This window comes from Halichoerus grypus, chromosome 8 (assembly GCF_964656455.1).
Source record: "Halichoerus grypus chromosome 8, mHalGry1.hap1.1, whole genome shotgun sequence".
Lineage (NCBI taxonomy): Eukaryota > Metazoa > Chordata > Mammalia > Carnivora > Phocidae > Halichoerus > Halichoerus grypus.
The window spans coordinates 6,736,796-6,762,174 of record NC_135719.1 but is presented as its reverse complement, the minus strand read 5'-3'; the positions used below and the strand labels follow the sequence as shown (position 1 = coordinate 6,762,174).

General features: G+C 54.5%; 1 protein-coding gene across 1 annotated transcript in view; it reads left to right on the top strand.

The window, feature by feature from the left end:
- ACAN (aggrecan) overlaps window positions 1-25,182 on the top strand; it is a 63,881-nt gene extending 38,699 nt beyond the window's left edge. Inside the window, exons 9-18 of the mRNA XM_036072737.2 lie at window positions 19-146; window positions 1,411-1,704; window positions 3,754-3,966; window positions 6,728-10,837; window positions 18,868-18,981; window positions 21,897-22,055; window positions 22,376-22,458; window positions 23,064-23,208; window positions 24,008-24,190; window positions 24,630-25,182. Of these exons, the coding sequence (XP_035928630.2) occupies window positions 19-146; window positions 1,411-1,704; window positions 3,754-3,966; window positions 6,728-10,837; window positions 18,868-18,981; window positions 21,897-22,055; window positions 22,376-22,458; window positions 23,064-23,208; window positions 24,008-24,190; window positions 24,630-24,706 (5,506 nt within the window). The 3' untranslated portion in view covers window positions 24,707-25,182. The remainder of the gene's footprint in view (window positions 1-18; window positions 147-1,410; window positions 1,705-3,753; window positions 3,967-6,727; window positions 10,838-18,867; window positions 18,982-21,896; window positions 22,056-22,375; window positions 22,459-23,063; window positions 23,209-24,007; window positions 24,191-24,629) is intronic.
- The last annotated feature ends 197 nt before the right edge of the window (window positions 25,183-25,379 follow it).

Sequence of the window (25,379 nt, the reverse complement as noted above, 5' to 3'; positions counted from 1 at the left end):
TCCTGCCCTCCCTTGCAGATACCCCATCGTGAGCCCACGGACCCCGTGTGTGGGTGACAAAGACAGCAGCCCAGGGGTCAGGACCTACGGTGTGCGGCCACCATCAGAAACCTATGATGTCTACTGCTACGTGGACAGGCTCGAGGGTACGGCCCATGTTCTCGCATTTTGGGCCCCAGCCAGGCAGGGGGCTGATGGGGAGACACAAAGAGGAGGGGGAACTACCATCCACCCAGTTCGGTTCCTGTTTAAGAAAGGCTGGCCCAGCCCCTCCCTAAGATCAAGCTCCTTCTCTCCCTCCTGTGTGGTTCATGTGGGTTTCCGCAGCACTGCAGGCAAGCACTGGTTCCTTAAAAAAGCAGTGATTTCTGCTGATAAATGAGTCTTTACTTATTACAAATAAATGTCATATACACCATCTGCCTCGTGGAGAGTCCTGATGCCCAGGAACAAATCAAAGACTCTGAGAAATCCTGCAGTAGAAAACCTCTTTAACTCTGCTTAACCAAGCAGCGCAAGCTTACTTAACCACAGACCTTTTCTTTTGTTTCATTTCATTTCTTTTCATTTCACTTATAATCACCAAATTACTATTCCACTGAACCCAATTTCGGAAATGCTGGTGTTCTGGAAAGATTTCGGCATACCCACTCACTTGTTTTGGGACCTGGGGCAAGTTACTTAAACTCTCTGGGCCTTAGTTTCCTCATCTATAAAATAGGAGCTGACTGTGCTCACATGAGAGCCTTTGGTGAGCGTTAAATATGTGTGACAAGTGCCTGGTACAAGTAAGTATTCAGTAGGGGCACCTGGGTGGCTCAGTCATTAAGCGTCTGCCTTCGGCTCAGGTCATGATCCCAGGGTCCTGGGATCGAGCCCCGCATCGGGCTCCCTGCTCAGCGGGAAGCCCGCTTCTCCCTCTCCCACTCCCCCTGCTTGTGTTCCCTCTCTCACTGTCTCTCTCTCTCTGTCAAATAAATAAACAAAATCTTAAAAAAAAAAAAGTAGGTATTCAGCGAATGTGAACTTCCTTCCCCCAGATCAGACAGGCACCTGGGTACCGTTCTGCGTGTGGGGACCCGAACCCCAAGAGTGGCTCCAGGACCCGCCCCTCCCCCGCGATGAGTTCCCAGGGGTGGGGGTGAGGGGCTGCCAGTCCTCGGCATCCAGGAGCTCCATGCTTGAGTGCTGTGGTGGAGGGGGGAGCACAGGGGGTCGGTGGGGGGTGCCAAGTGTGACCAGACAATCTAGAGAAGACGGAAGGAGGGAAGGTTGTTCCCACGTAGAAGGACCGACCGGTCTCAATTCAGTTGCCCTGTCCCCCCCCCCCCGCCCCCTCCCCCCGGGTGAGCAGAAGTCGCTCCGGCTGTGAGCATGAGGGTCACACGTGCCACCTGATTCTGCCCTCAGGAGAGGTGTTCTTCGTCACACGCCTGGAGCAGTTCACCTTCCAGGAAGCCCTGGCATTCTGTGAATCTCACAACGCCACCCTGGCCTCCACGGGCCAGCTCTACGCCGCCTGGAGTCAAGGCCTGGACAAGTGCTATGCCGGCTGGCTGGCAGACGGCAGCCTCCGTTACCCCATCGTCACCCCGAGGCCCTCCTGCGGCGGAGACAAGCCAGGCGTGAGAACCGTCTACCTCTACCCCAACCAGACAGGCCTCCCCGACCCGCTGTCCCGGCACCACGCCTTCTGCTTCCGAGGTACGCCTTCTCGCCTCTCCTCCAGCCTCCCTTCTGCCTGGCGTGCAACTCCTCTGGGTTCACCCCTTCTGGCCCCCGTCCACTATCTCTATCCATCAGAGCAAGGAGAAAAAATTCAGCCCCTCTGGGGCAGGGACAGCTCTGGGGCTAGCATGACCTTAGGCGTTGACCCCAAGGCAAGCACATCCTTCTAAAGGTCCCCCAGAGACCAGCAGAGAGAGGTGAGTGAGAACTGGGGCTCTAAAATCAGACAGACCTGAATTTTAATTATAGCTCTGCTGCTTAGTGGCTGTGTAACCCAGGGCAAGTCACTTAACCTCTCTGTTCCTCTGCTTCGTCTATAAAATAGTGATATAATCGTTCCTGCCTCAAAGAGTCGCTGTGCGGATAAGCTGGGATAGTGCATACAAAACACGTGGCGATGTGCCTGGGACATAATAAATTCTCAGTAAATGTTATCCTTATCATTACAAATAACACACACATACACATATATATACTGTTTTAATTTGTACACCCTTGCCAAATTTTCTTCCGCCTATAAATATGTCTGTGACGTGTTGAGTCAAAGTATTCTTTTACTCTTCACTAAGCACCAGAAATTCATGGTTTTAATTGAGCCACGCTGAGGACCCACTGCCACATCAGTCAATCCTCATTACCTGCGGGAGTTCTGAGAGTGATGTCATCAAACAGCCCAGGGGGTGTGGCTAGGGCGTGGCCAAGGCCATGCTGGGCTCTGCCCAGATGAGACCCCCGGGTCTCCATCTACTGCAATGTAGATTGTAGTCACAGCTTAGGCCATGTTTTATATCTGATGCATCAAAACTGAGTGTCTTTGTAACTTCCTGTGAATGTATCATTATTTCAAAACAAAGTTAACAAAAAATAAAGCCTGAGCTTTCACCAGCTTCTCAGACTTCCAGAGTCACCTTTGAAAACCCAGTTCAAAGGAAGCTCAGCCCCACTGTGCAGCCTCAAGAAAGCCAAACTCCGGGGCGCCTGGGTGGCTCAGTCGGTTAAGCGTCTGCCTTCGGCTCAGGTCATGATCCCAGGGTCCTGGGATCGAGTCCCACATCGGGCTCCCTGCTCCGCGGGAAGCCTGCTTCTCCCTCTCCCACTCTCCCTGCTTGTGTTCCCTCTCTCGCTGTGTCTCTCTCTGTCAAATAAATAAATAAATAAATAAATAAATAAATAAATAAATAAAAGAAAGCCAAACTCCTCCCAGAGGATGTGTTGAGGCTCCTGTGTCGGGACCCCTCTCCCTGGTCTGGGCAGCAGAAGCCAAACCAGTTAGCCTCCCAGGACATTCTTAGCCTTGCACGCCCACTGGCCCCCATCCTCCGTGAACTCGGTCTTTTCTGTAACTGCAAAGAGGTTTGGCCTCCTTCCCGACCGAGCCCACCGCTGGTTTCCCCTAAACCAAAACAGTTACCCCCATCAATAAATCCTGCCTTTGGCCTCCAGTGCCAGGACGATCGTGGATTTTAAACAGCAGCCTCCTATTTTTGACCCAGACATACTTGGAACCTAATCTGTCCCCAAGAGAGGCAGCGTCGTGCCGTCGTCGAGAGCAGAGTAGTCTGGCACCAGATACTTGCCTTCGAAGACGAGATTTGCCATTTATAAGCCAGTGGCCCTGGGCAAGTCATTTAACTCTGTGCCTTAGTTTTCCTATCTGTAAATGAGATCATAGTATCTATCTCATAAGGCTGTTGTGAGGTAAAACGATTTTATATACATAACACCTTTAAACAATGCCTGGCATGTATAATACATTCTGCAGAAGGGATGCCCCAGACCGCCCTGAAACAATGGGGGTACTGATGGTCTGTGCATATCAATATTGTGTAAGTGAGGCAATCAGCTCTCACAGAAGACAAGAGCCATCTTACTGGGCTTGGCGGGGCGTGCGGGCGGAGGTTGAGGTCCAGCAAAGTTTTTGCACCAGCCTGGTCCCCCTCAAAATCCCCTAGTCCCCCCTGGAGAAGGGCCAGCCTGGGATGGGTGGCTGGCAGGAAAGAACGCTCACCATGCACCTCTCTTTAGGTGTCTCAGCAGCGCCCTCTCCAGGAGAAGAAGAGGGTGGCACACCCACCCCGTCTGTCGTGGAGGACTGGCTCGCTACCCAGGTGGGGCCTGGTGTGGCTGCTGTCCCCGGGGTGGAGGAGACCACCGCAATCCCGGACTTCACCATTGAGCCAGAAAACCAGACGGAATGGGAACCAGCCTACAGCCCAGCGGGCACTTCCCCACCGCCAGGTCTGTATGGCCAGGGCTCTGGGGTGTATCCTGAAGTCGCACATGCCTGTCTGCCTAGGCTGTGGCCCAGGGGTGGTTCTCTCCCTGGGACCTGTGCTGTGTTTCCCCGGCCCTAACACTAGCTGGATATGCTGCCGGGGGCAAGGTCAGCCACCTCAAGTGGCCTCTAGGACAACTGCCAAGGCAAAGAAGGGGCAGCCTTGATCATAAAACACACCTCTCTCTCCCTCTCTCTCTCTCTCCACCCCCCAACTCGCTGTTCCCTTCTTTTTATTTCTCCCACCTACACACTGTGCTGCCCATCACTGAGCCGATCAGAGGGCTCTCAGTCTGTCCTCCTGCATTTACACCTCTACCCTCTAACCTTTTACAAACTCTCTTGTAGGCAGATCTCCAATAGTGGGGAAAGGACCTAGAGGGGTCATTGGAAGTGTGACTGTGACCTGTCCCCTTGCCTTGCTCCTCCTTCTGTGTCCCTCTTCTGGGCCAGGCAACCCCAGCCAGCACCTCCTGAGCCCCATCTGTCCTGATCAAATCAGATGAAACTTGATGGGATAAAAGCTTCAGTCCCCTAACCGTGTTGGAAAAAGTGTTTTGTGGCCATAAGGTTTGGGAGAGGCTGACTTACAGAAAGATTAACAGCTTTCCTCACTGCAGACCTTCTCAGTGCCTTGGATATGCTAATAAGTGCTATAATGCAGAGGGGGTGATGTATTCAAAGTGTCCCAAATGAATCTGACCAAAACCCATAGAGCATTCGTATATGGCCCAGTTTGGGTAAGGCTGAATTAAAGCAATGCCCAGTAATGTGTGTGTGCTTAGTAGTCAGCTTGCCGGGGGACAGGTTCATTTGAAGAAATGAGTATATCAGAGCTTCGCATTACTTCATGGAGTTACTCATTCAGTGCACTGTTCCCAAGCAGTTCAGTCATGCCAGGCTGGGTGCTGGAAATGCAAAGTCTGGCCTCCCTCCCTGCCGGAAGGTGAGGGTGTATCGGCAGAGCAGGTGGGATTCTAGCCCGGAGACCTCAGCCAGCAGTCATACCTGCCTGTGACCCTTTCCTCACCCTTCACCAGGACAAGAATAACCAAGTCCTGTTTGGCCTGAGTGTGTGGCTTGGCACAGGATTCTGGCAGCGACCAGTGGGAGTTTCCATGGGAAGGGAGTCCAACGGGCCCCTAGAAATATTTTCCATTCTTCAGTTCCCTACTACCTTGGCCATATCAGGAGTCATCTGTACTGTTGTTAACTCTATGTCTCTTTCTTTAAATTGACTTGCTTTTAAAAAGAAACCTAAATTTATTTAAAAGAGAAACGTTTTATCATGACTGTTAGTGGCCACCCCAGAGTGTTTCTGGTATATATATATGTACACACACACACACACACACACACACACACACACACACCCCTAACACCCTCTTGTAAGCCACCACTACTATCCTGAACCCCCCACCCACCTCCAGGATTCTCCTGTAAGCCAGAGTAGGCTGTGAGCCTGCCCAGTGGGACTAGCACCTGCTTGGTTCAGGTCCTCTACCTGAGAAATAAGCCCAAAAGAACATGCAAGGTCCAGTCCCAGCTAGGTGTTTTTTGTTTTGTTTTGTTTTGTTTTGTTTTTTAAGATTTATTTATTTATTTGAGAGAGAGTGCGTGCGTGCGCAGGCAAGTGGGGGTAAGGGGCAGAGGGAAAGAGAGAAGAATCTTAAGCACACACCGTGCTAAGCACAGAGCCCGACAGCGGGCTTGATCTCATGATCCTGAGATCATGGCCTGAGCCAAAACCAAGAGCCGGACGCTCAACTGACTGAGCCACCCAGGTGCCCAACCAGCTAGGTTATTTTTAAATGCCGAGGGAAACAAGATGGAAAGAAAATAATGCAACCATGATTGTTTAGAATGATGAGACTTTTTCACTCTGTTTTCCAAATCCTTTTCAATAGCACTCTCAGAATTTACAAAAATGATGTATTTTTGCCAACAGTACTCTCTGGCCTCCCCTGCCTCAGAGGGATGGCTTTGGATGAATGATTCTCAGACTCAAGGGGGGCATCAGCATTGTGAGGGTTCCAGGGTTGGGGGGTGAGGAAGGAGCTTATTTAAAGACAACGTGCCTGGGTGGCTTAGTCGGTTAAGTGTCAGACTCTTGGTTTCCGCTCAGGTCATGATCTCAGGGTCCTGGGATCAAACCCTGTGTTGGGCTCCCCACTCGGTGGGGAGTCTGCTTGTCTCCCTCTCTCTGCCCCTCCCCCCGTTCACGCTCTCGCTCTCTCCCTCTCTCTAAAATAAACAAATAAATATTAAAATAAAAATAAAATAAAAACTGAAAAAAAAAAAAGACGACATGCTGCCCCCACCCTAGAGTCCCCAGAGGGACTGGGGTGGGGTCTGAGAACCTGCTTTTCTATCAGGCTCCCAGGTAATGCTGGTGTTGACGGTCCAGGGACCACATTTTGCAAATCATGGGTTTAGATAATGAGATGATCGTGTGGAGGTACTTGAGAGGTGACCTCCATTACTTTCCAGGGGAGCCAGGCCCCTACTTGCCTGGGTTGTGTGGATGGCACCCCCTGGAGTCTCAAAGAGCATAGTTTCCTGGTCCCCTCCCTCCTTCCTTCCCCAGACACTGTGCAAGGTTCCATTAGAAAACGTGGGAGCACACCTCTGAAGAAAAGTTTTACTGTGGAAGGAGTGGGTGAGCCTCAAATAGAGCAGAGTTACTAAAGTAAATCCACGCCTCATCTTCTTCCTTTCCTCCAGGGATCCCTCCAACGTGGCCTCCCACCAGTGCAGCAACAGAGGAGAGCACAGAAGGCCCTTCTGGAACGGAAGTGCCCTCAGCCTCAGAGGGGCCGTCCCCCTCGGAAGGGCCATCCCCCTCAGAGGAACCACTCCCCTGGGAGGAGCTGTCCACACTTTCACCCCCAGTGCCCAGTGGGACTGAGCTGCCAGGCTCTGGGGAGGCATCCGGTGTACCTGAAGTCAGTGGTGACTTCACAGGCAGTGGAGAAGTTTCAGGACATCTGGACATCAGTGGGCAACCCTCAGGGGAAAGTGCAAGTGGACTGCCCTCTGAAGATCTTGACTCCAGTGGGCTCACGTCTGCTGTGGGCTCAGGCCTGCCTGTGGGAAGTGGACTGGCCTCAGGGGATGAAGATAAAATTACATGGTCCAGCATTCCTAAAGTTGGAGGTGAGGGCCTAGAGACCTCTGCCTCTGGAGTAGGGGACCTCAGCAGGCTGCCTTCTGGAGAAGGTCCAGAAGTCTCTGCCTCTGGAGTAGAGGACCTCAGCGGGCTACCTTCTGGAGAAGGTCCAGAAGTCTCTGCCTCTGGAGTAGAGGACCTCAGCAGGCTGCCTTCTGGAGAAGGTCCAGAAGTCTCTGCCTCTGGAGTAGAGGACCTCAGCGGGCTACCTTCTGGAGAAGGTCCAGAAGTCTCTGCCTCTGGAGTAGAGGACCTCAGCAGGCTGCCTTCTGGAGAAGGTCCAGAAGTCTCTGCCTCTGGAGTAGAGGACCTCAGTGGATTACCTTCTGGAGAAGGTCCAGAAGTCTCTGCCTCTGGAGTAGAGGACCTCAGCAGGCTGCCTTCTGGAGAAGGTCCAGAAGTCTCTGCCTCTGGAGTAGAGGACCTCAGTGGATTACCTTCTGGAGAAGGTCCAGAAGTCTCTGCCTCTGGAGTAGAGGACCTCAGCAGGCTGCCTTCTGGAGAAGGTCCAGAAGTCTCTGCCTCTGGAGTAGAGGACCTCAGTGGATTACCTTCTGGAGAAGGTCCAGAAGTCTCTGCCTCTGGAGTAGAGGACCTTAGCAGGCTGCCTTCTGGAGAAGGTCCAGAAGTCTCTGCCTCTGGAGTAGAGGACCTCAGTGGATTACCTTCTGGAGAAGGTCCAGAAGTCTCTGTCTCTGGAGTAGAGGACCTCAGTGGATTACCTTCTGGAGAAGGTCCAGAAGCTTCTGCCTCTGGAGTAGGGGACCTCAGCGGGCTGCCTTCTGGAGAAGGTCCAGAAGTCTCTGCCTCTGGAATGGGGGACCTCAGTGGACTTCCTTCTGGAAGAGAAGGAATAGAGACCCCTACCTCTGGTGTAGGGGACCTGAGTGGGCTGCCTTCTGGAGAAGGTCCAGAAACCTCTGCCTCTGGAGTAGGGGACGTCAGCGGGCTGCCTTCTGGAGAAGGTCTAGAAGCCTCTGCCTCTGGAGTAGGGGACCTCAGTGGACTTCCTTCTGGAAGAGAAGGAATAGAGACCTCTACCTCTGGTGTAGGGGACCTCAGCGGGTTGCCTTCTGGAGAAGGTCCAGAAGCCTCTGCCTCTGGAGTAGGGGACCTCAGCGGGCTGCCTTCTGGAGAAGTTCCAGAAGTCTCTGCCTCTGGAATAGGGGACCTCAGTGGACTTCCTTCTGGAAGAGAAGGTCTAGAGACCTCTGTCTCTGGTGTAGGGGACCTCAGCGGGCTGCCTTCTGGAGAAGGTCCAGAAACCTCTGCTTCTGGAGTAGGGGACCTCAGCGGGCTGCCTTCTGGAGAAGGCCCAGAAGCCTCTGCCTCTGGAATAGGGGACCTCAGTGGACTTCCTTCTGGAAGAGAAGGTCTAGCGACCTCTGCTTCTGGAGTAGAGGACCTCAGTGGGTTGTCTTCTGGAGTAGAGGGTCATCCAGAGACTTCTGCTTCTGGAGTAGAGGACCTCAGTGAACTTCCTTCTGGAGGAGAGGGTCTAGAGACCTCTGTTTCTGGAGCTGAGGATCTCAGTGGGTTGCCCTCTGGGAAAGAAGACTTGATTGGGTCAGCCTCTGGAGCCTTGGACTTCGGCAGAATACCTTCCGGAACTCTGGGAAGTGGGCAAGCTCCAGAAGCAAGTGGCCTTCCCTCTGGATTTAGTGGTGAGTATTCAGGGGTGGACCTTGGAAGTGGCCCATCCTCTGGCCTACCTGATTTTAGTGGACTTCCCTCTGGATTCCCAACTGTCTCCCTAGTGGATACGACATTGGTGGAAGTGGTCACAGCCACCAGTGCAAGTGAACTGGAAGGGAGGGGAGCTGTTGGCATCAGTGGTGCTGGAGAAACATCTGGGCTGCCCTTCAGTGAGCTGGACATTAGTGGGACAGTTAGTGGACTCCCTTCAGGAGCTGAACTCAGTGGCCAAGCGTCTGGGTCCCCTGACATCAGTGGGGAAACATCTGGATTCTTCGGTGTCAGTGGACAGCCATCAGGGTTTCCTGACATCAGTGGGGGAACATCTGGGCTTTTTGAGGTCAGTGGGCAGCCATCAGGGTTTTCTGGGGAAACATCGGGAGTGACAGAGCCTAGTGGACTGCCCTCCGGACAACCAGATGTCAGTGGAGAAGCCTCTGGAGTTCTTTCTGGCACTGGTCAACCCTTTGGCATAACCGACCTGAGTGGAGAAACATCTGGGGTCCCTGATATCAGTGGGCAGCCATCGGGGTTGCCGGAGTTCAGTGGGACAACTTCTGGAGTCCCTGACCTGGTTCCCGGTACCGTGAGTGGCAGTGGTGAGTCTTCTGGCATTACGTTTGTGGACAGCAGTTTGGTTGAAGTGACCCCAACGACGTTTAAAGAAGAAGAAGAAGGTTTAGGGTCTGTGGAAGTCAGTGGACTACCTTCAGGGGAGGCAGATCTCTCGGGCACATCTGGGATCATGGATGTCAGAGGACAACCTTCTGGAGCAATTGACTCCAGCGGGTTGACATCCCAGCCTCCAGAATTCAGTGGCCTGCCAAGTGGAGTAGCTGAAGTCAGTGGAGAATCCTCTGGAGCAGAGACTGGGAGCAGCCTGCCCTCGGGAGCATATGACAGCAGTGGACTCCCATCTGGTCTCCCCACTGTGTCTCTTGTAGACAGAACTTTGGTGGAATCCGTCACCCAGGCTCCGACAGCCCAAGAAGCAGGAGAAGGGCCCTCGGGCATTTTGGAACTCAGTGGTGCCCATTCTGGAGCACCAGACGTGTCTGGAGACCGTTCGGGAGTTTTGGACCTAAGTGGGCTGCAATCCGGGCTGGTGGAGCCCAGTGGAGAGCCATCAAGTACTCCATATTTTAGTGGGGACTTTTCTGGCACCGTGGATGTAAGTGGAGAATCCTCTGCAGCCACGAGCACCAGTGGGGAGGCCTCAGGACTTCCAGAAGTTACTTTAATCACTTCTGAGTTCGTGGAGGGTGTCACGGAACCAACTGTTTCCCAGGAACTTGCCCAAAGACCCCCCGTGACATACACCCCCCAGCTCTTTGAGTCCAGGGGAGAAGCCTCTGCGTCTGGGGATATTAGTGGACCTACACCAAGGTTTCCCGGGTCTGGGCTAGAAGCGTCATCGGTCCCGGAATCCAGCAGCGAGACGTCTGACATTCCTGAGGCTGGGGTGGGGGCATCTGCCGCCCCTGAGGCCAGCGGACGAGCTTCCGGGGTCCCTGATGTGAGTGAAGCCACCTCCGCCTTCCCTGAAGCTGATGTGGAGGGGGCCTCAGGCCTGGGAGTGAGCGGCAGCACCTCAGCCTTTCCTGAAGGCCCCAGGGAGGGCTCGGCCACCCCGGAAGTACGGGAGGAGCCAACCAGCACCTACGCTGTGGGCACAGAGGCGTCAGGCTGGCCTTCGGCCACTCCGATGGCGTCTGGAGACAGGACTGAAGTCAGCGGAGACCTGTCTGGTCACACGTCGGGGCTGGATGTTGTCATCAGCACTAGCGTCCCAGAATCCGAGTGGATCCAGCAGAGCCAGCGCCCTGCAGAGGCGCCTCTAGAAATCGAGTCCTCAAGCCCCTTGCACTCAGGAGAAGAGACCCAAACGGCCGAAACTGCCACCTCCCCCACAGATGTTTCCATCCCCAGTTCTCCAGCAGGGACACATGAATCAGCACCAGCCGTTCCAGGTATTGTCGGGATTTTTTTTTTTCCTTTCAATGGGTTCGGGGGGTTCAGACTCTGGTGTAGTGGGAGGCGGTGTAAACTCAAGTTGTACCACAGACCAGCTGTGCAGCCTCAGGCAAGTTTCTTAACCTCTCTGAGCCTCATCTGGAAGATGGGAAGAGTACCAGGGACCATTAAACAGGACATAAATATCGAACAAGCACTTAGCATCATACTTTGCACACAGCACACACTTAGAGATGAGTGGTTGCTATTGTTTACAGTGGAGTTACATCACCAGGGCCATTGTATGTGAATCCAACTGTCTGTACTTGGGTGACTATTTAGATAGTGCTAGAAATTCTACTCACGCCCTTTCTCTTGGAGTTAATGTGAGATGAGAGAGTGAATCTGATGACATCTATGCCCGAGTATTAACTTCATGTAGGGTTAAGACCTGCACAATGTAAGGAACTCTGAAGTGTCATTTTGGCTGTCCTAACTTTAGTTGACACGACCCAGGCACCACGCACAGGAAGCTGAGGATTTTCCTTTGCTTTTTGCCTGGGGATCCTGTGTACCTCCCTCTGGGCCGAGAGACCTTTCCCAGTCAGAGAGCCCCCCCACCCGAGATGCTGGGGCCAGGTGCCCAAGAGGGACAGAGTCCCCAGAAACATGCTGACCCAGAGCCAGCCTCGTGGGCTTCAGGGGCCTTGTGCCCCCCCACCTCGAGGTCTTGGAGGAAAGGCTGCACCCCAGGCAGGCAGCTGTGGTCTTGACACTGCGCATCTCCCTGGGAGCTGCAGCCCCGCCAGGGCCCGTGCCGAGGCGTCCTGTGGGACCTGCCAGGAGATGGAGGGACACATCTCCTGCCCGTGCCCCCCTGGCCACACTGGTGAGCACTGCAATATAGGTAAGCCCCTCATCGGCCGTGGGGGTACAGGCAGGGGACCCAGGGGGGCCCCTTTATCCCCAGAAGGGACCGAAGGCAGGAGGAGGCGACGAAGGCCGGCTGAGGCTCAGGCTTCCCGGCCCGGGAAGGAGAGGTGAGCCGTGAGAGGTGACGCCTCAGGGTAGAGGCCACAGGATAAACACAGCGCATCTCTCTAGAGAGTCTAGTCTACACGGCACTTCAGGGAAAAAAAGTTCAAGTAATTAAACTGAGAAATGGTTCGTTGTTTGTTAAGCCAATGATTGTTTTATGAGTCGAATGCCCAATATGCTTGAATTTTGAAGATAAAATTTGTGGCTTCCAGGAAGTGTGGAGCTGGGACGAAAATGGGGTAGAGCCGGTCACACCTCACGGGACCTGGGAGGGAAGCTCCGAGGGGGCGGTCTTGCATCTTGCAGAGTCGCCCTCTGCAGGAAAGCCCTGGCAGACCCCTCCATGCTCGGACCTGGGTGGGATTTGGGTCCCCATTCTTGCCCTGAAGGAAATGACGGGCAGTGCCTGTCACCCCCAGCTGCAGGTGAGCTTGACCTAGCCGCGCCCTGCCCCTTGGCACCCATCGCCCTGGGGCCTCTGTCCTTTGCCATGGATCAAGCAGCCAGCACCCTTAAGGGAACAGATGCCCAGGTACCTCCAAGCCCATATTCTCAGGATAAGTCTCTGCACTGCCCCCACTCCCTTACCCCAGGCTCTGTCCCAGAGTCTTTCATAGAAGGGCTTCATTCCTCTGACACATGCAGAATCAGAGCCATGAATCCTGGGGGGAAGCAGATCCCAAGAGACCAACAGGGCTGGGCTGTTTGTATATATATATGCAAATTAATACCTCACAATATATGCTCCCATCATGTAAATATGCTGTGTACTTGGCCCTTACACAGGAAATGTTCCGTGTAAGCAGGCCCTAGGGTGACTACGGATTCACTCTTTCCTCCACTGGGGTCGGCCTTCGGCCACATGGCGGGGCCATGACTAAGAGCACTGTGGGCCTCTGTGGCCAGAGGGGTGGGCTCTCCTAGGGCGGTCCCGGCCTTACTGCCTAGGGGTTAGTATGTCACGGGGCCACGGTGACCCCTGGGACTCCAGCCACATCCCTCCATCGTCCTCCCTCTGGCTATGGCTGGTGGAGAGCAGCAGGGGCACCGGTCCTGGGTGACCTGTTCATGGACATAGCCTGAGCCAGAAAGGAACAGACTCAGGGCCCAGCAGGACTTCCGGGACAGCCGCCAGGACCGGAAGCCCCCTGCCCGGGTGTTTGTATCTTCTGACACCTCTCTCCCTTCTTAGCAAGTCCTTCCCCAAGCAAAAATCACAGCAGGGCTCATGGCCTTGGAGTGAGAGGTGGGCGGCAATGGACCCTAACTGCTGGAAGGACAGCCTTTCTCTGATCGTGTGTATCCCCACAGGGCTTTCTGCCCCCACGATTTCTTCCCAGACAGCTCTGTGGGTAGCTTGGCCGTTATCCCCATCTGAAACTACAGTACAGAGAGGTTCAGGGATTTGCCTAGCTCCTCCAACGGAGTCAAATCCAGAACTGGGGTCTTCATTCACTTGTTTAACACGCTCCGCTAAATAAGAAGCTCCCTCTTGAACGTAAGAATCAGTTGCTAGTCTTCAATCAGGAGATGAACTTCAGAGCCACCAGAACGGAGAGAGGTTATAGATGTGGGGCTTGGCCAAGCCCTCGGCACCTCATTTGTAATAGGGTCAAAGGAGTGATTCTCAGCTTTAAGAACCTCCTGATGCCTAGGGTCCCACTCCCCCAGATTCTGATTGAAACGGTCCTGTGGCCTTGGCACTGGGGTTTTAAAGACCACCCAGGTGACTCCAGGGTGCAGCCAGGGCTGAGAAACTGCTGTAAGGATTAAGAACTCCTGCATACAGCGTCTGGCCCCAGGAGGCATCAGTAAAGATTACTTCGCCTTCCCCATCTCTCACGCCACTGGTTAGGAAAAGCTTTATCATCTCTAAAGAATAGGTGGTGAGGATGCTTCCAAAAAAGCCTGCAGATAGCATCCCGGCTCCGCAGGTGACCCACCGTGGTCTTGAGCTAGAACCCACAAGCACAGTCTATTGAAAGACGGTGTGGGTCAGTGTTCTCCAGGTGCCAGGGGTAACAAAATATAGCATTATTTCTGTGGCAATATTTGAATACTCAGTGTGACCTTCCACCTAGTAAATGAGGTTGGAGGCCGTTATTTAGTCCTTGAGAGAAAATATTTGACAATTACCATCATCTTGCTAAGTCAACGTTGTGGTAAACAAGTGCTTGATAAATGACTCATCTGCACTCTTGACGTCAAAATAAACATGTTTAATGAATGGAGATTTTTTAGCGATTGAAAAAGCAGAGCTAGCCACCCCATTCCAATCCACTTAAGAAACAACAGCTTCCTCCCCACCTCTGTTGCTGACATTCGCTGAGATTTCTGGCTCTGAGGTTTCAATCCTCCTTAGAATCACCTGGGTGCTTTTAATTTTTTAAAAGCTCCACACCTGGGTCCCACCTGGAGCCACCCCGATGGAATTGGTCTGAAGAGGGACTCTGGCATTGGTATTTTAAAAAATCTTTTAAAAATTTTTGTTAACTACTGTAGTGATTCTGACGCGCAGCTAAGGTTGAGACATTCTGTTCTAATCAGATCTCACATCCAATTTTCCAGCAATCAGTGGTGCTGGGTGGATTTCTCTAAACTCCTGGGTTAGAAGGGCATGAACACAAAATTCAGTCAGCCCTCTTTACTGTCTTACTGCCATTCTTCACTTTGTAGGCTTGAGGCTCTGATCTATGATCTGACACTGTCACTTCCCCTGGGGCAGGGAGGTTGGAATTCCAGTGAAATCTTAGCTCCAGAGGGGCGCCTGGGTGGCTCAGATGGTTAAACATCTGCCTTCAGCTCAGGTCATGATCCCAGGGTCCTGGGATCGAGCCCCACTTCGGGCTTATGGCTCAGCAAGGAGCCTGCTTCTCCCTCTCCCTCTGCCTCTCTCCCTGCTCATGCTTTCTCTCTCTCTCTCTCTGTATCTCTGTGTCTCAAATGAATAAATAAAATCTTAAAAAAAAAAAAATCTTAGCCCCAGGGGTCGGGGGGGGGCGGAGGGGGATGCTGTCAAAGCAAGTGAAAATACAGGGTTACAAGTGCAAATACAAATCACACCTTCATGATTTGACATAATCAAAAAGTCTATGGGCAGATTTGAACAGGGAACCACAGTCGACCCTTGAACAGCACTGGGGGTTAGGGGTGCCAGCCCCCCACAAAATTGAAAATCTGCATATAAATTCTGACTCCCCAAATATTTAACTATTCATAGCCTCCTGTTGACCAGAAGCCTTAGTAATAACAGAAAGTCGATTAATACTTATTTTGTATGTTGTATGTATTATATACTGTATTCTTATAATAAAGTAAGCCAAACACAAGAAAATGTTATTCAGAAAATCATGACAGGGGTACTCCTGGCTGGCTTAGTAGGTAGAGCTTGTGACTCTTGATCTCGGGGTTATGAGTTCAAGCCCCACGTTGGGCTTACTTAATTTTAAAAAATATATAGAAAAAAAATCATAAGAAAGAGAAAACACATTTACAGTACTGTTGTAAAAAATCTGCATATAAGCAAACACACAAACCCATGTTAGTTCAAGGGTCAACTGTAATTGAATTTAAGAAGCATGATATTAAAGTTACATTCAAGATCAAACTTTAAGACTTGATAGTATAATTATAGCATACTGGTTAATTTAATGATGTTTATTTTAAAAGCAAATTGAAACTGATAAATATGTTCTTATAACCCTTCTATCAGTTATGATAGAAAGCGAGTGTATTTACTCAGGTCTGTCCATCTGATTGATCCTAGGTCTTTGCAGGGTGTAGGACATCCACTGAGTTAAGAAATTGTCTCTGTGCTTCTTGAAGGGATTTTTCTCCCATGTTTGTCCAGGAAAGTTATGTCCAGGGTCACCACATACAGCTGCACAGGTTGTGCACTGAACAACTTGAATACCATTCATATATTCTTTATGATTTGCAACCCCTTTAGTTGGGTATCATTTGAGTAAAAGTACCTGCTGTCACTCTTCATTCAGCCTTTTCTATGAGCCAAATAAATTCTCTCACTTGGCGGTCCTAGGCTCTGACATAAGCAAAAGCTGGGCAAGACCTATTCCGGGTAGAGGCCTGAGTTCTCCAATTCAGATGCCAAAGTGATCATTTGGAAGTACCTTATCCCCCTCGCCTTTACCAGGGCGCTCTCAGTTATTTTCTCCCCTAAGTTAGGGCCTGGTTCAGGAACAAATCATCCCTTTTGGTTATAGTAGTGGGAAGAAGACTCAGAGTTCTGACACTCCCCAGGGTCCCTGCTCTTGGCCTGGTGCAGCAGAAATGATAATGAGATGCTGAGATCCAAGACTTCAGTGTCCCTCTTCCTCCACAGGGGACAAGGGCCCAACTTCCAGCCCCAGTGTCTGATTCTTCCCTCCGTCTCTTCCGGTCTGTCTCCCCGGCTTACGGGCGTGGGCAGGCCACTTCCCTTGTTTCCTTACTTGTACTCTAGGGCACATGACATCTGTGCCCTGGGGCTGTTGGAGGGTAAAGTGTGTGGGAGCAATAGTGTCCGGGTCAGGGAAGATTCGTGAGAGAGATCGGTTCCTTCTCTTTGCTCTCTTCCTTCATGCAGTCTGCCCATTGCCCAAAGCCCTTCCCAGCCCCCCACCTGCTGGCATCCTGTCTGGGGTCCCCCCAACTCTGTGCTCAGCCCAGCTCAACTCCTCTCGTGGTTCCAGAAAATGAGCAACATCCCAATTGCCCTTCACAGAAAGAGGTGTGGGCACTGCAAGGCCGGAGGGAGAGGCGATGAGGCCTGGCAGGCCTGCGTGGCTCCCAAGAAAGCCCCACGCAGGATGCTCAGCCCTCTTCCTACAGTAGAAGGCCTCTCTCACCTGCCCTGTTGGCCCCCACAGGCTCTGTGCTCTTCAGCAGTTTGGCCCTTCCTTCCCTTCTCATCTGTGAATCCCGGGCCCTGCACAAAACAGCTTCTGAACCCAAGAACAGGTTCCCTGAGTTTTGGTCACCGCCCCCCCCCCCGAGCCCGGGCCTTCTCAGATTGGGTGCCAAAGCCAGGAGGACAACAACACGGCCTCCCCCTGGGTCTCTGGCCACCTGGGGGCGAGTGATATGAAATAAGCCTCTGGGACAAGGAAGGCCACCTGGCCCGACCTCCCTGGGGCCTCTGCCTCCCCTGCCCCTCCCCCACACGAGCCAGAGGCCCCAGGGTTGACTTCCGGCTCTTCTGCCCACAGGCCACTCCTGTCCCCTGCTCTCTACAACTGCTTTAGCGCCTCCATTTGCTTAAGCCCCCCTCGCCTGGTGCTTCCCACATCCCATAATGACGCTAATGGACCCAAGAGAACAGGGGCTCCTGTTGAGCAGCCCCCAGCTTCCGCCCAGCCCACCGGCCTGACCTATTGCTGCTACTGCTGCTGCTGGGAATCCTGGTGCATGCTGGGAATCCAAGTGCATGCTGGGACTCCCGTCAGTTCCTCCATGCATTTTGGTTTTGCTTGGAACAGTTCCGACCTTGGAACTGTTGGTGTCTAATCCATGGTGCAAGCTCCCTGAGATGAAGTTACGAACTCCGCGGGAGCAGAGAGACGCCTGAGGACCTGAGATTTGCAGGCCACCCACTGCCCAAACCCAAGTCTGGTCCAGCAGATGTCCACTATGTACCAGCTAGCGAAAAGGAACCACAGGAAAGTGCTTTTGCCTTCTTAAGAGGGGATGGACTTTAAGGTCTACTCTGCTGTCCTGAGAGGCAAGAACTAATCCTGGAATGTATTTAGGACGCTGATCACGTGGACACCACCCACAGACATGTCGGGTCCTGAAGGTTGTATGAACACAGCCGCATACACCAAGGCTTAGCCATATGTCATGATGCCCCATGGGCCAGTGACACCCATTCATTGCAGAATCTTATTGATCTGGGAAGAAGAGCTTCACAATACCTTTTATCATGTTCCCAGGGGAAGGTACCCAGAGAAAACCAGCAGCAGCCTTTGTATAAATACGAAGAGAGTAAGAGATCCCCAGGTTTCTGGCTTCTCAGAAAAAGGCAGAAAGACCGGATTAGGAGATTCATTTCTCACCTTGGCTGATGGATGAAAATTGAGGCCAATGACTTACCAATTCCAGTCCCACAAAGAAGATGCATCAGAAAGAACATCTTGGGCCAGAAGAACAGAAGGGAGGAAGAGTCTGCCTGGGAAGAAGAGGTTGATAGGGACTGGCCTGTACCCCAGGGTGGTGGCTGGCCACTTACTAAGTGGCTCACCAGCTTCAAATATTAGTCCCAACTGGCTAGAATGGAACCTGTCTGGAAATTGTGACTCACTGGAGATGTCCACTTTCTCAGGCCCTAAGCTGGAAGGAACATGGGAAAATGTTAGGCTGGTTTCTCTTCCTCCCCCCAAGAGAATGATGCTGGCTTCATCTTTATAAGATAGTCTAGAATCTGATGTACTGAAGACAAAGGTGTCTGTGACTGCCAAAGATCGAATGAGTCTCATGCGGATATCCCATGCTACCATTCTCTCATGGTTCTGTACTCTCCAGACCACCTCTGGCTTGTTCATGCCTTGCCCTCTTGCCTCGGTTCATAACTACGGAGGAAGATAAGAAAAGAAAGAGCTCTAACCAACTTCAGGCACTTGACTTCCAGTGTCCTTGCTCATCAGCGTCATGTTCAGAGCCAGTTCAGACCCTAAGGCCTCTTGAAATATTCACAAGAGGAGCTACATGCTCACTCTTCCAACGGGCGTTTGCCTTCAGAAGCACCAGATCTCTTCACCCGCAGGGAAACCTGGCTCCCGTGCTCCAAGCTTGCCAGTCAAGAATCACACACATCCAAGAAAACCCTTGTTGGATCTTTGGCTCAGTGCTCCAATATGGCGGCGGCAGCAGCAGCAGCAACAGCTCTTAGGAAGTCCAGCCACCCCATCTCTTAGGAACAGCAGCAGGGCTGGCCACCCATAAAGCACCTGCAATGCTTGCAAAGCTGGAGTTCCTGGCAAGAGTCCTAATGGTGGCCCTTGGTTTCTTGCAGACATTGATGAGTGCCTCTCAAGTCCTTGTCTGAATGGAGCCACCTGCGTGGACGCCATCGACTCTTTCACATGCTTATGCCTTCCCAGCTACCGAGGGGACCTGTGTGAGATTGGTACGGCCGTCTCGGCTTCAGCTAATGTTACTAACTGCTGCACCCCTCCTCCTCCATCACCCTTCCTTCTAACCACAGGCTCTTGGCCCTGGTTGGGGCCCGCACGGTCCAGCCAGCCAGCCATTTCAGGGGCCACCACTGAGAAGTCTGCCTCACTCACTCCCACTCTTCTTGCCCGTCCTTGTGGAAACCCTCCTCTGGGGCATTGGCTGATCTGTCCACAGGAGAGACAAGCAGGCCGGGCCAGCCTGCACTTTGGAAGGTGGGGCCCCAGGGGATCTTTAAAACACTAACCTCCGTCAGGGCTTCCAGACCCACTGATGCCACCCCGAGGTCGGTGCATGCCTCAGACTAAAGAGGACAGAGCTGATCCCATGCATTTGTCTGGAAGGAAGCTATGGGTGGGAGTAATCGGTTCTCTCTCCGGAGGACACCACAGATCTTCCAGCCCAGTCATGAGCATGTGTCGGCCTGCTGTGTTGCCCATGGGACCTTTGTGGCCCCTCCATGGCCTGGGGAGCCACCAAGCCACACTGACCACACTACCTCTTTCTTCTCTGGCAAGAGCTCTGTTTTGTCTGCCTGAGAGCTCCCGTGTCACCAGCATGACATGCATGAGCAGGGACTGCTGCATGTCAACGTCTTCTCATCACCAGGGACAGCTGCCATGTCAGTGCCACTCCGGCCCATGCTTCCTCTTCCCTGCCCTTGTGCAAGTCAAAAGCTGGGCCAGGGAGAACAGAGCCTCACTATAAGGGACGGGGGCTGAGTTTCCCCTTTTGGGCCTTGCCAATCCCTTTGCTTCTGCACCCAGGCCAGGCTCAGCTGAGGGAGCTGTGTGCCAGGAACTTGCCAGGGTCAGCTGGACCCCCTCCCACTCTCTCACTCTGGTGCTTCTAGTCTCCCCCGTGCCATCCTCCTGGGCCTCAGGGCCATCCCAACTCAGAAAGAGGGAGATGGGGCTTGTACTTACTAGTAGCAATAGCCCATGCAGACCTAGAAGCATGCAGGGATTCAAAACCATTTTCTATGATCTCTCAAGTTGGATATCCCAGAAACTTCCAGAAAACAGATGAAACTCCTGGGAAGTCTCCCTTTGGTCCTAAGCAGGGTGGGGAGGTAGTTTGGGATTGCATTTCCTTCGAGGCACCGCCAACATTACAGACTGGTGGAGGAGCTTAAGTCTTCTGGAGGGAAAGGCCTGGACCCTCTTCCTTCCCTGCAGCCTCCCACCCTCCACCTCCACCCCAAGACACCAAGAAATTAGGCATGGGGTCTTGGCTGGGGGGAGAATGGAGGGTTATAGGATTCTCTCCTCAGGATGCCAAAATATTTGCCACAGGGGAGAAGTGTCTGGCCTGTCCGCACATCCAACAGCTCTTGGATGCCAGACTAGGAAAGGAGGTGCTCTGCCCAGCGTGGAGGCAGGCGGAGATGGTGCTGGTACCGGCCAGTGGGGCGCTGGGCCCGGTCGCCCAGCTAAACAAAGCAAGGCTCCATCTCTTCCCCCCATTTCAGTCTACTGGGTGCTTCACGGCCCGCTGCGCCGTCCTGCCTTGCTGGAATTCTGCTCATACTTCCCCAGAGCCTCCATCCTGCATGCCCTGGCCCCTCCCAGAGCTGTTACACACCCCCATGTTTGCCTGCTCAGCCCAGCCCTCAGCACTGTCAGCCCTGGAATGATGTCTCTGGCCTCCTCTGAGGCCCTGCTACCTTCTTTCCAGACCTTGGCCTTGCTCCTTGGAGGAGGCATCGGCTGCGGGGGACCAGCGGCCTCCTCCTCAGCCCTCCTGCTGCTCCGCCTCTTCTCAGGCTGCTGGCCTCCGCATGTCCTCTGTCTCTGCCTTCCCCGAGTGTCTCTCTTCCACCCCTTCAGCCTAAGCCTCCTCCCCATCAGGTACTGGTCCTCCCTTCCTGGGTCAGCCAGATTCGGGGTCGCACCCAGTAGGGAGGCTCCATACAGCCTGTGGGGTTCACAGCCCTGCACTCAGGCCCCCAGGCCCGAGGCGCAGCCCTTCACCTGGGCGGCCCCCGGGGAAGGAGGAAGAGAGGGTCTTGGAATCCCCTCTGTCCAGTGGTGTGCTGGCTGATGGTTAACAACCAGCTCCTAGAGAGGAAGGGGGAGCCCTGATGTGTGGCGTCTGCCGATCTCTGAGGAATTTACAGCTACCAACGTGACGTCCCTGAAGGCCGAGACGGGAAGACGCGTTCCTAATGGCTCTCCCAAGCCTGAAGGAGCCAGCTCCGGCCCCTGCCTCTGTCTGTCCCTCCGGGCTGCTCCAAGAGCTCCAAAACAGTGCCTTCTCCCGAACTCAGAACCCGCTGCCCATATAGGTTTGTGAGGAGAGAAGCTCCTCCCTCTTCTCATCTGCCACCAAGAAATTAAATAAACAGCCGAGGCCCCTGGGTCATGGACCCCCGGTTGGCTGCCTCGTCCTCCAAGCGGCAGGTATCCTGTGCCCAGCCAGAGCCAGCTCAGATTGACAGATGTAGGACTCTGAGTCTTCTTTAGACCCAGAGCAGCCTTATTTCTGCTCCTCTATGCCCACCCGAAGTGCCATTTCACGCCCCCAGCGCGGCCTGCTGCGGCCCCCTTCACACGCCCCGCTCAACTCCCTCCCTGCCTCCCCACCTTAACCTCCACACCTCCCACCTTCCACCCTGCAGAGCAGGAGAAAAGCTGGGGGGGGCCGACATCAGGGAAAGAAAGGGTGGGAGCCTGCCCAGAGGCTCTGGGGCTCCAGGACCAGGCCTTCCTGGCTCCCAACTCGAGCCCCGTCTAGATGGGCCTCTCCCTTCAAGGACGGACATGGAAGGCCGGGTGAATGTAGGCAGCTGGCGTACGACTGGCCCGCACCGGACACCCCCAGGCAGCCTTGGGGCCGCTCTCTTCAAGCCCTTGACCTGTGTTGCAGACCAAGAGCTGTGTGAGGAGGGCTGGACCAAGTTCCAGGGTCACTGTTACCGCTACTTCCCCGACCGCGAGAGCTGGGTGGATGCGGAGAGCCGGTGTCGGGCTGAGCAGTCCCACCTGAGCAGCATCGTCACCCCCGAGGAGCAGGAGTTTGTCAACAGTGAGTGCCGGGGGGGGGGGGGGGGGGGGGCAGGGCCTGCAGGGGTGGAGGGCAGGGAGGGAAGGAGGGGGGTTGCCGCCGGGGCTGCACCCCGAAGCCCCGGACTAACCCTGTGGCTATCGCCAGTCCATGCCGGCTTGGGTGGTGGTCTGCACGTGCATGCGCTGAGACCCTTGTCAGGGCCGCAGAAGCAGGTGGCTTGCTCCTAGGAGCCCACCCACCTCCTGCCCCTCCCCCATCCTCTCTGGCTCTGCGAGCTCAAGTTCTCAGACACCCTCAGGGTGTCCAGCGCCCTGCCCAACATCCACGCCTCTCTCTAGACAACGCCCAAGACTACCAGTGGATCGGCCTGAATGACAGGACCATCGAAGGGGACTTCCGCTGGTCAGACGGACACTCCTTGGTAAGTTCTGCCACCCAGAGTGGGGGAAGGCAGACACCCACTGAGCAGCGGCTGGGCTGGGAGCCCTAGGGGCCGGACTGTGTCTCCGTCCTCTCTGCCAGGGCCGGGCGGGTCGAGTGAACACCGGCATGAAGAGGGGGGTGAGGAAGACAATGATGGAATGCAGGGACACCATCAAAAGGGGTATGTGGAGGCTTTCGAGGGCTTCCTTGCCCACAGAGGACTCGGTCTACTCCAGGAGGCAGGCCGACAGAAAGCGGCATAGATGCCAAGGGACAGGACACATAGTAAATGCTGCAGGTCAGCAGAGGAAGTCAGGGAAGGCTTCCTGGAAGAGGTGAATGGGAACAGGGTCGTGGGTTGGGGAAGGGGACTCTGTCCCAGGGCCAGGCCTGAGGGAGAAGCCTAGGGAGACAGTCTGGACTTGGGAGTCATGTCTCTACCGCCCAGTCCTCCCCAAACGAGGCAGCCTGTGAGACGCGCCCCTGCTGGCCCAATGGAGGAGTGGCATGGGCTCCTCATCAGGGACTGAGAAGAAGGAGGGGGGGTCAGGCCAAGTTCCTGCCTCAGCCTCACCCCTGCCCCTCCCAAACCCCCCCCCCCAGCAATTTGAGAACTGGCGCCCCAACCAGCCCGACAACTTCTTCGTCAGCGGGGAGGACTGCGTGGTGATGATCTGGCACGAGAAGGGAGAGTGGAATGACGTGCCCTGCAATTACCACCTGCCCTTCACGTGTAAAAAGGGCACAGGTGAGCAGAACCCCCGGAAGGGCCCAGCCTGGGTGGAGTCAGGACCTGAGGCTCCTGCTGGGGGGCCTGGGGCGAGGCTCCTGGTCTCCGGGCTGCTGATGTCCCCTCACCCGCCCAGCAGGCAGACTGGCATTGGTGGGGGGGGGCTCTCCCCGTGCCAGTGTCCCACGGCCAGTGGCAAGAGCAGGCCCACTCCTACAGAGGGTGAGGGTCCCAGGCTAGAGGACAGACCAGCCCCTACGTACACAGCCCCCGGGGCCCCCGCACAGAAGGTCACTCACAAGGACTGTCCTGGTTGGGGAGCCCCGCTCTCTTTGGGGTCCCCATGCATGTCAGTTGTCAGGTCCCGATCCTCCCCTTGGAGTCTGTTGTCACGGAGGTGCTGGTCGAACATGACCCTCCTATTCCTGTGCCCTGCCCAGACCTCCTCTCTGTCCCACAATTTTCATAAAGAAGTCACAGACCATCTGCCCGGCACTCGCCCCTTTTTCCACCCTTCTCCCTCCGTGTTGTCTTTCCCTCAGCCCCTCAAGACCCTCCTTTTTTTCCCCGCCATGCTGCTCTAAATCACGGAGGAACCCAGATGTTAGAACCTATGGTTCTCAGATGCTTAGCACAGCGTGAAAATGCCCCTCTACCAGCAGCCAGGCCTCACGGCCAGCTATCCAAGCACAGTGCCCCTTGCTTGGGCTCTGGGCTGTCTCATCACGGCCAGAGGGGGCCACACTGGCTCATCACGGGCATGGGTCATCACGGGAGACCCTCTGAGAGCCCTTTCTCAAGGGTGTTTGCCCCTCAGTGGCCTGTGGAGACCCCCCCGTGGTGGAACACGCCAGGACCTTCGGGCAGAAGAAGGACCGGTACGAGATCAATTCTCTGGTGCGGTACCAATGCACAGAGGGCTTCGTCCAGCGCCACGTGCCCACCATCCGGTGCCAGCCCAGCGGGCACTGGGAGGAGCCTCGGATCACCTGCACAGACCGTGAGCACCGCCCCTCCCCCACCCCTGGCTGGGGACAGCGTTAGATCCTGCCACCAGGTCCTCCTTCCTGCTCCCGGAGCCCAGCAGTGGCTGGCCCTCTCCTGGGGGTCCTGAGCACCAGCTGTCTGCACTATCCAGGGGCTCCATCCCACTCACTCCCCCTGCCTTCAGGGAGGGCTCGCTCTCACCTTCGCTGAGAGGATGAAGGAAAAAGCAGGTGGCCGGCTTCTTCAAGACCAGCTCAAAGCCCCTCGGCCCAAGTTGGGGCCAAGAAAAATCAAAACCAGAAAGCGGGTAAAGCCTCAGGTTGCCCTTCTTGAGCCCATGGTTTCTGCAGGGAAGGGGAGCCAGCCGAGGAGGGGCAAGTGGGGAGAGGCTAGGCTACCCCAGCTTCCTTTGGAGCAAGCGGTCAAGATTTCCGGTCTCCCTTTCACCCCAGCCTCCACGTACAAGCGCAGACTACAGAAGCGGAGCCCACGGGCCCCACGGAGGAGCCGACCCAGCACAGCCCACTGAGACCAGCTTCCAGGACGCGCCCAGGATGCTGAGCCCAGGAGCCTCGCCAGGCTGACATCCCACACGGATGGTGTCCTCTTCTTGTCGCTTTCTGTCATATAAGGAATTCCATTAAAGAAGGAAAAAACCAAATCCCACATTGTGTATGCACCCGCCCCCGCCCCCCCAAATCGCCAACACTGCATCTGATTTTCCCCCCCAATGCCAAAGCAAAGCAAACGTATTGTAACCCGTGGACTGAGTCTAGAGACATTTCTTCAATCTCCCGTTGTGCCTTTCCAGGGACCAGTGCAGGGACAGGGGGAGAAGGGGAGGGGTTAAGTTAAATAAAGAAGATTATTTTTTGTTTCCTGACTTTATCCAAGAGCAGTGCAATGGTTGGTTCTTTCCCCTCCGGGGAGAGCTAGGGAGGAGGGAGGAAGGGGCCCGAAGAGCTGGGACCGGACCGCAGCTGAATGTATTGGATGAGTGGCCCGGAGGGCCGCACCATCTGTGTTGGGGGAGAAGCCTGGGGGAGAGGGGGCGGGCTCCACCAAGAGTGAGGGGGCAGGAGAGAACTGCCGAGGGATCTTCCGCTGCGTGGGAGGGGTCGGGTTCCCTCCCAGGGTCCCTCTTCCAGTGTCCTCTCACCCGGGCTGCCACCCGAGCAGCTGTCCATCTCAGCAGGGCTGGG